General features: G+C 41.0%; 2 protein-coding genes across 2 annotated transcripts in view; one reads left to right on the top strand and one right to left on the bottom strand.

Moving 5' to 3' along the window:
• Window positions 1-807: 807 nt before the first annotated feature.
• Window positions 808-3,207, top strand: LOC103353508 (transmembrane protein 229b-like). The gene is made up of 2 exons (XM_008276524.1): window positions 808-865; window positions 2,744-3,207. The coding sequence occupies exons 1-2, from the start codon at window positions 808-810 to the stop codon at window positions 3,205-3,207; spliced, it is 522 nt and encodes a 173-aa protein (XP_008274746.1).
• Window positions 3,208-4,718: 1,511 nt separating this feature from the next.
• The window catches only part of haao (3-hydroxyanthranilate 3,4-dioxygenase), a 6,518-nt gene continuing 1,503 nt past the window's right edge, over window positions 4,719-9,733 (bottom strand). The window contains exons 3-10 of the mRNA XM_008276523.1: window positions 9,172-9,255; window positions 8,883-8,989; window positions 7,642-7,731; window positions 7,510-7,553; window positions 7,279-7,424; window positions 6,844-6,912; window positions 5,245-5,327; window positions 4,719-5,094 (exon numbers count right to left, since the gene is read on the bottom strand). Coding sequence (XP_008274745.1) covers window positions 5,022-5,094; window positions 5,245-5,327; window positions 6,844-6,912; window positions 7,279-7,424; window positions 7,510-7,553; window positions 7,642-7,731; window positions 8,883-8,989; window positions 9,172-9,255 — 696 coding nt within the window. The 3' untranslated portion in view covers window positions 4,719-5,021. The remainder of the gene's footprint in view (window positions 5,095-5,244; window positions 5,328-6,843; window positions 6,913-7,278; window positions 7,425-7,509; window positions 7,554-7,641; window positions 7,732-8,882; window positions 8,990-9,171; window positions 9,256-9,733) is intronic.

Raw genomic sequence — 9,733 nt, 5'->3', positions numbered from 1 at the left:
GCCTAAACTTAAATATTGAATTAATCGACATTCTGACCTGCTGGTGGTGTTAAACAAAACACTGTATTTGCTATTACAATTAATCCTATTTCGAACATTGCTGTTTGTACTGTTCATGGCAAATTTTTAATTTTCAACAGTTTTATAGACACTTCACCCAAAACTGCCAATGTTTGGCTGCTCGTGGTAATCAAGAAAAAATCTGGGGATCACAAAAGTCAGAGGGATTTATCCTCTGGGAACCACGAATGTCTGAATTTCATTGCAATCCACTGCATATGTGTTCAGGTATTTTAGTCTGGACCAAAGTAGTGGACATGCCAATATTGCCGTCCTTGAATTTTCTTGGATGTAGTGTAAATTTTAAACAGATCCAGTACATTCATCTATCAATACGAGTATATATTCAACCAGCCTCTTAGACACACCCAGGTACCGTGGCTCACTGATGACCCCCAATCTGACCCACAACATGACTCAGGTATAGTATTATATGGGGCTTCTGTGTGACAGCAATACGTCAATACACTTATTTGCACACTTACTGTATGCTTAAAGAGAACAGTGAAGCGGCCACTCTGAGATCAATGCCAGTATTGATTCTACACACAGTTTTCCCTCAGGTGGTCAGGGTTTGGCTTCCTCAGTTCAGTCTGTGACAGAGACATCACTGTCTCACTCTGATAACGTGGGGCAGCTTAATGTTTAGCCCAAGAACCACACACACACACACACACACACACACACATACACACATAGGGAGGAAGAGGGATTACAAAGGCACAGAGTCCCATATGCCGGCCAGGGATGGAGGCGAGAAAGCTAAATGTGAGGAGAGTGCGAGGTAGTAGTGAACAAGGTGAGAGTTATAACTGTTTGCTTTTTAATATTATCTTTAATGACTGCCCAGGATCACAGTTTCATCATTACAGCATTGCATCCTTATTTCAGTGAGTGAAAAAGTGAAGTGATGGAGTTCAATTCAATGCTAATGTTAAATTACTTTTGATTGTATTGTTAGTTTAGTAGAAATAATTGACAGTTACAGTCAACTAGCTGACAGGTTTTGATGAATGAATTATTGTTTTCTAGCACCGAGTGAAAACCTGTTGAAGATTTTCCAAGCCTTTAGTTTACTAAGCAGGGCTATTAGTCCGTTAATCCACTTTAAAGCCGGTACCCTGTGCCGGTGTGTCCTGTGGCATGAAACAGGACAGTGTAGACTAGAGGTAACATAACATGTGGAAGACATTCTAGCAAAAAACAATGATATTACCTGTCATATTTATAAAAATCACAGTATAAGCTGTATTAAATTGAGGATCATCGTAAAGCAAATGCTGGATAGATTCATAGGAAACGTTTTCAACCTGTAAAGAGATTAGCTGAAGATGATTCTATGAATTTAAAAGCAATCTAGCTGATGAGTGGTTGGTTAGACTGGAGGCTTTCATGCCTGAGAGTTTTGAATAATATGCTCTGATTATTTGTAAAAATCATGTCTGAAACAACCCACCCTTTATCCACTAGGTGTTGTAAATTTTCAATAGGAAAATACATTTCTCCTGCAGTAATTTCCAATTTAATTCATCATTTTGCTTTTTCATGACTTTCAATGACAAAAATGAAAATCCTAGTGTACACACAAAAACAAAATTATAATCTTTTTGACATCTTATCATTAAAATGTTTCTTCTATTCTGCTTGCAGCTTTGGGCTAAACACCACATGAATATTTGACAGAAACTAGAGAACCAAAAAAAACAAAAACTGCAGTATAATGCACTTCGGATAAGTAAAGCTAGCTGTTAGCCTTCGCTAAAGGTAATTTAGCCACTCATTCCTGTTTGCTTAATTTTTATTTTGTTGTATCAACACATTAAGAATTTAATTTGTTATACCACATAAGACAATAACTAATTCTTGCTATGAAGAAAAATGTAACACCAGGTAAGGCTATTTAGCTAAAAGCTAACTAGCCTGGCTTAGCAGAGAAGCGGTAGCTGTTACTGACATGTGTTACCACCGTATCTATTAAATATATATTGGGTAAAAAAATGTAAAGAGTGGGCAATACCAAAACTGCACTTCTGTCGTAGTCATTAATTTTACTTATCTGCATTTATTTTAACATTGTCTGTAGTAGCAGAAGGACCGAAAACAGCTAGCCTGGTGCAGTTCACAGCTAACACAGCTCACCTACCAGCTCTTCCAAAGGTCATTAATTTGTGCATGTTGTTTGTTTATTGTGCAAAGAAATTAAACTATAAAAATGAGAATCTGTGGCTGGGTGGGGGTTTGGGTACCAAAATTGAGGTTGTCTGAAAGTCAGTAGAAAGTTTAAGAAGTCCCAGTTCCAGGCCAAGAAATAGTCTGCCATCTAATATAACAAACATAACTTGCTATTTTTACTGTTAAGCTGTTGTACAAACTAAAGAAATAAGATTTTAAAAATAGTTATTTTGTTCCCTTCAAACCAAGCCAGCTAGTGTTTACTCCACTTCCTGTCTTCATGCTAAGCTAAGTGAACCAGCTGATGGCTGCTGCTTCATATTCACTGATGTTTGTTGTGTTACAGTTTAACTCAGAAGCAACATTTTGCAGATTCTGCACTTAAATATGAAGAGAACTTTAACCTCAAATGCTTATTTATATATAGACCTTGAATGTCTTATAATACTTTCCAAATGGCCAAAAATACACAGTCCTTTCTGTTTCTTTGTGGCAGGGACTGGCGTTAAAGATGAATCTCCTGCAGAATCCCAGGACAGCGTCCCCAGTTGTCCTCTGTCCGCCCTCCTTCGTCTCTATGTGTACGCACTGCATGGCTGCCTGTGTGAGGTGGCCTTCACCGCTGTGTGGGACTGGTGCAGCACCCAGGACAGACGACTGGCGGGTCACAGCAGCCTGTGGGCGCTGCCGATGTACGCCACTGCCATCTACCTGATGGAGAGCCTGAGGGCCGTGCTGCTGGCTCGCTCACTGCCTGTGCGACTGACGGCCTACACCATGTTCATCTACTTCTGGGAGTTGAGCTGGGGGCTGGGGCTGAGGCTGCTGGGGGCCTGTCCATGGGACTACTCAAATTATAGGTACAACCTGGGAGGACTGGTGACCCTGGAGTACGCTGTGCCCTGGGCTGTGGCAGCACTTATAGCAGAGCAGCATGTGATCAGGAACACTCTGAGGATAAGGCTGCACAACTGAACTGACATCCTGACGACCAGCATCATGTGCTTCCAAAATCAGCCACAACACATTTTGTGAAATAGTTTGTAGGAACAATGTAACATGACTCAGTTTTTGATATTTTCATATTTAAAGGGTTCTGATATAGCTGCCTGACTTGAGACAAATTCAAACTGGCAGCTTCAGTTCACTCTGTGAGCTTTTTCCCACACCTTGAAGTCAATTATTTTGATGGAAGAACTGGTTTGGTAGATAACTTGAACACACTGTATGACGGCGTTATAGGAACAGTTGTTTTCTTGCTTTGCTCTTATACCGGTCTGGTAAATATGTATAGAGCCAGGACTTAGTTTGCTTTAGCACAGACTTGAAAAAGATGGCTTCAGTAAGAAATCCTGGAGTTCTTTTTTTTTTTTTTAGATTGTCAGTCATGATATTGACTGACATGTCTTATCGCATATATTAAAAAAAAACACACACCATACGACCACGTTTACAAGATTTTAAAAAACGTATTTATTAGAATATTTTTAATAAAAACAAAATGATATCTAAAGTAGGATTTAGAACTGTTTAATCAATTTTGCAATGAAACATTATGGTTAAAAATGTCCACATCAGTACAAATCCTAGATCGGTTGTTAGCACTGTCGACTCACAGCTAGAAGGTCCCCGGTTCTTGTCCCGGTTAGGACGCCTCGGATCTTTCTGTGTGGAGTTTTCATGTTCTCCTTGTGCAGCGTGGGTTCTCTCTGGGTTCTCCAGCTTCCTCCCACACAGTCCAAAAACATGTTACGGTTAATTGTTGATTCTAAATTGTCCGTAGGTGTGAATGTGAGTGTGCTTGGTTGTCTGTCTCTGAGTGTAGCCCTGTGATAGACTGGTGACCTGTCCAGGGTGTCTCCTGCCTTCACTCTAAGTCAGCTGGGATAGACTCCAGCCCCCCATGACCCTAGTGAGGATTAAGCGGTGTATAGATAATGGATGGATGGATGGAGTACAAATCCCGTTTGAATTCCAGGTTTGTGCACGAATACAGTGTATATTCACAAAATCTAATAATCCTGTCCTTAATAAACACAGTAGCAGATTGATGTGCATTCTATTTTTTATGTTGGCATTTTATCTACAACAATCAAACAAGAACTTTGGCCTCATTAATAGCTGCACCCATTCTTGGTTTATTGTTCTAAATTTTATGGATGTGTCCTAACACGTCGCACATGGAAATCTGTTCTGGACTCATGCCCAAGCAGTTGGGATTTCTCTCAGAAAGGTCACCTCAATTACAACGTGGATTAAATAATATTCAAGCAGAAGTTGGCACGCAACTCCTGAGCATCGTCTGACAACAAAGTTACATTCCTGATACTTGCTCAGACATGTGTTTTACATCCTTTCATTCACTGGGTTTAATCCACCGGAGAAGTAAGTTTTACAAAACTGATAAACAGTGGCAGCCATTAAGCTTAACTAACTGATCACCTGTTGAAGAGAGTGTGTGTTAAGACAAATAATCACATGATGCATTTCTATTTCTCAGAATATTTCTTTATTTGTTTTCTCTCAACACTAATATAAACGTACAAGCAGTGGCAAAATGACAGAGTGCAGTTTCAATTTCAGCAGTTTCTTGTGCTGAAATGGGTCAACGCTCACTTTCATTAGCAATTAACAAAACTTCAGTGAGTGCACAGTTTGCACCACATGTGACAATAATATACATCGTAGTGTTCATTGACCAGTAGAGCTGTATGTGAAGCACAGGAGTTTACATGACTTACATCCTCACAGGTAAATATACTGTATTTGTGTGAATTAGCAGTAGATGGTTAGGGTCTCTTCCGCTCTGGGTTTTGGACCACACACAAGGCAACAGTCCCCTCATCTCTCTGCCACTGGTATCTACAAAAGAGAAAACCATATACTGTTTTCTATTTTTGTTCGTTTAAAGGAAGTAATCTTTCCGTCATGACTGTCAAACCGCTTCCTTTAAAACAACACTGGAATATCTTGGATATTGATTCTGGCAGTTATTCATTAACATTGACTTACTGGCTCTGTTCAGGAACTAGTAGACTGTCTCCTGCACAAAGGGTGAACTCCTGCTCATTTACAGTCACTTTGGAGGATCCCTCCTGAGAAACAGACAGAGTAAACAAAATAGAGATGAATACATTTGGCTGAGAGAAAGCAGGTCAAGCACATGTATCAAGGACTATCAAAAAGTTCTGAGACTGTGGTGCACATGGAGTGCGTCATGCTTATGCGCATGTGACATACACAAGCAGTGATCGTCATGAGTCACATGAACTATCAACATAAGGACATGTGTTACATATGTATTTGTGACTACAGATGGGTGCATCTGTGATACAACAGCACAATCTGTGTCAGTCAGCAGCTGAGACGATCCAACCCTCACGGAGAAGAGCATCGCTGGTGACGAGAGTTGGGTCTGTGGCTACCACAGAGAGAAAACTGTTTTCACATTGTAAGAGCCCACAGTTTCCAAAACTGGACAAGGGACATCCGGTCAGGAGCACACCATAGACTGTATAAAAGATGGACGTAGCTACCATGACGTCACCTGTTGGTTTCTGCACTGAGAAAATGAAGCCAGGGTTTTGCTACTACCTGGTTGACATCTTGGATTTTTGGAGCCAGTGACGCAAAAATCATCGGCGGGGGGCAGAGCCACAGGAGCAGCGATTGGTCAGACGGATTGAGAGGCGGGCCCTCTCTGCCCGCTCTTCTGCTCGCTTCGTCTGCATCGTCGCTGCCAGCTGTCAATCAAGCCAGCCACGCCCCTTACCCCACAAAATTTTTACGTTTTTTTTAAAAATTCAGTATTGATTTATTTTCAGATTGGCCACCTGATCTCTGGATTTGACTGTGAAAACTAACAAGAAAAAAATCCTGAGCTGTAGGAATGCGGTATTTTGTAATCTGTGATCACTTCCTTTCCAATTCATTTCTATGGGAGCCAGGGCTTTTTGGAGCCAGGACTAGCGGACGTAGTGATATTGCAGGTTTTTGACACTTCCGGGTTGGCTTCATTTTTCAGGGCCGGTTGCTACGTCCATCTTTTATACAGTCTATGGAGCACACCAAGGGCATGCTCGTTCTTTTACTCAACGTTCATTGGGTTGTCCACCAGGAGTTAGTCCCCCAGGGTCGGACTCCAGGTCAATGTCAAGACAGCCGTCTACTGTAATGGCCTGAGCTGTCTCAAGAAGAACATTCAGCGCAAACAACCTGAATTAGTGCATGATGGATGGTCCTGGTGCAGTAAACAAACACAGGTTCTAAGGCCAAAACAACATCACTCCCCACCCGCTTTGCCGGATTTGTCTTTCTGTAACTTCTCCTCTTTCTTAAAATGAAATTTATGCTGAAGGGTTATCCTTTGACACAGTTTAGGTGATTCCCGCTCAGTACAGATGGTACTCAGCATGTTTACATAATAGGGCTTCCAGGGAGTGTGACAAGTGTCGCAGAAGCACTGGGAGTGCACAACCAGACCACTTTGACAATCAAAGGTAAATCAGGTACAGCTTTTGATTTTTACCGGCACAGTCTTGTAACATTTTGATCAGAACCTATACATACAGCAGCACTAACAGATGGTTGGGACACACTGCACATACATACCAGCTGCCAAATCCACAGATCACTTTGTCGCACTGACGTCTCTGTCAGCCCAGGTCCAAACACTGTTGCCTGTTAGGGTCATAAAAGGATCTTTTTTATCTCTCATCATCTGCAGTATGTCTCATATGCTGCTATTGTCTCAATTGTAATTCTGCCTTTGTGTCATAAACTATGCAGTCAGAACTTGCTGTGGCATGTTTTTATCCATATTGCCAGTAGGGAACTTCCACAAGCTCGACATAACACAAAATTTTGTTACTGAAAAAGTAATGCTACTTTTTATACCTTACTTTAAGAAATATGAACCTGTTTTCTACAAAAGACATTGTATACTTTAACAGTTCTCTACTGTTAAAACTTTGGTGAACAACAATAGCCAAGGGTCAGTTAAATAATCAGCAACAAGCTGATCAAAGTAAAAAGGTTTCCTTGTACCTCTGTTTCAAACTGAGCTCCGAACATGTCGATGGACTTGCCGTTGCCCAGGGACGGCTTGTGTTTTTCCAGCCAGTCTTTGAAGGAGAAGGGTGACATCACGTTCATGGTGTTAAACTGGAACGGAGGCTCTCTGAAGACTTCATCTGTCCAGTCAAAGATAAACATTTTAATGCTTCTACCCTCGAGACACAAAACACTTTTAACAACATTTCTGAATAGAAGACTCACTTGGATCAGGTTTTCCTGTTTCGTACTGCTTAGACGCCATGAACCTGCAAGAAAAAAGTTAATCAACCAAACAAATCATACTTAAACAACCTGATCTGATGCATTGTTTTTAAAGGTGAGAAAATGTCTTACTCTTTGATTATTGGCACTAGTTGAGTTCCTAGATCCTGGCAGGAGAACCATTTCTCAAACAGGGTGTCAGTTGTGTTGTCCACATAGTACCTGAAAACACCAACACACACTCATGTTAGTTCTGCTTTACGTCACTGAGAAACCTGCAAATTTGAATACAGCAATGATGTTTATGGCTGTTTTGGGAAGAGATGTAAAACAGGAAGTCTTTTTTCTCGGACTGCAAAGGCAACAGTGCATCCATAGGAGGTAACATCATCACTACAGTGGTGGGAGCGTCATGATGTTGGGGCTGCTTTGCTCTCCTCTGGGCCTGGACAGCATTATTAAAGGGGACAAGAATTACAAAGTTTATCAAAGTATTTTATCATGAACTGTACATAAAGAAAGAAACTGTGACTGCAGTGTCGTTTGTTGGTTTGTGGACTACAGTTTCGAAGCCTTGACTTTTACGTTTTGACCCTGCCAACTTGGTCTTTTGGAACTTGACAAGCGAAGGGCGGATCTGGCGGAAGAACTTACGGACACCTGGTCAAAAGGTAGTCAGGCCCTACAGCATAGCCTGCTTTATTGTCTAAAGCAGGAGACTTTAAACTAGTGATTGAGACCATAAACTCATTAGGAGAATCTTTGCTGGGGTAATAAATACAGTGGCAAGTAGGGTCATTTTCTGATAGATTTCTATGCAGTTGAAATTTACCAGAGGAGTCGCCCCCTGCTGGCTATTAGAAAGAATGTAGGTTTAAGGCACTACCACACTGGCTTCACTTGAAAGACAGGCAAGCTGCATACATTTGTTTTTTAATTGACAGTCCATGTATTGTACAGAATAATGCAAGTGTGGCTACACAGTTAAAGCTTAGTAAAAGTTGGGTGATGCAACAGCACAATGACCCTAAACATATTATTACCATCTTTTCTTACGGAGTTTTCATTTGAACACCAGTATGCAGCTTTGAAATTGTATCAAGACCCTCTGGAGCACAAACAATGCTGTATTGTCACCTACTCTGCAATGCATTAACGCAACTGCAGAAAGCTGTACTCCTTGTATTTCCTGCAGCCCTCTAAGGATCAGATGATCTAATTGTCAGTTTGTTTTTGTAAAGTACATTTGGCTTTGAATGGCTTGCTTCTGATTGAAATGCCCCTTTGTATATTTCTGTACATTTTCTGCCGTTATTTTTTTTGTTTGTTTTTATCTCCTTCAGAAGAGATAAGAAAATGACGAGAGGTGTAACCTCAAACAGTCGGTCTCTGTCAGCAGACGTCTTCTCTCCACCACCAGTCCTACAGTGTCGGCCTGTCTCTGGGGAGAGTGAGGGATCCGAGCTGGCAGCAGAAACATCTACGAATGGGACGGAAATTAATAGAATGCAGGTTGTCACAACAATAAAGTTCATCACAAGCACATTGCAGTTCCTTGTTTTCATTAGTAGGGGGCATTACATTGTTTTAAAGATGGACTCCATAGGTGTAACGTAAAGATAAAATGCAATAGTAATGCATATTAAAGACATTAAAGCTCACCTCTCCCTCTCTGATGTGCACGTCCTTGTGTTTGCCATTTTCAATCACTTTCAAACACATGTCCCCCTTCAGCTGGTAGAACAACTATTCAAAGCAGGGAGTGGAAGACAGACAAAGAGTAGCACCAGGTTAAATCCTATTTACAATGTGTTTGCAGGTGTTGGGGGGGTTCTGCTCATGTGGAAAAAGACTGTTTACAGCTGTAAGTCACTACTAACAGGACACACCAGCGTCTGCAACTCAATTGCTGGCCCCTGTGGTAATAGTAGGTAATGCAGGTACTAGTAAGAAGGACACATAAAATATAAAATGAAAATATTTCTTTTTCTGTTACTTGGACAGAACATCTTGTTTAACTCAATATTGAAATAACTGTGGTGAAAATAAATCCATTTTAACACACAGGGCCAAAATTCTAAGGATTCAAAAGTAATTGACACGTTTGGTTTGACTGTGTTGTTTAAAAAAAGTGCTTCAAATGACTCAGAGCTGATAAAGTCCAGGACAGGTAGCACTGCAGAGAGAAGAATACTGAGAAGCCAGAGGAGTCTATGTCAAAGCC

Source organism: Stegastes partitus, unplaced genomic scaffold, assembly GCF_000690725.1.
Source record: "Stegastes partitus isolate 25-593 unplaced genomic scaffold, Stegastes_partitus-1.0.2 Scaffold75, whole genome shotgun sequence".
Lineage (NCBI taxonomy): Eukaryota > Metazoa > Chordata > Actinopteri > Pomacentridae > Stegastes > Stegastes partitus.
Note: the sequence above shows the minus strand (reverse complement) of the source record. Positions and strands in the feature narration are given on the sequence as shown.

Bases quoted from the DNA above. Each gene is read 5' to 3' on its own strand.
- LOC103353508 (XM_008276524.1), top strand. From the start codon at position 808: ATGGAGGCGAGAAAGCTAAATGTGAGGAGAGTGCGAGGTAGTAGTGAA. The intron at 866-2,743 runs GTTATAACTGTT...CTGGCGTTAAAG, and splicing joins TAGTAGTGAACAAGGTGAGA to ATGAATCTCCTGCAGAATCC.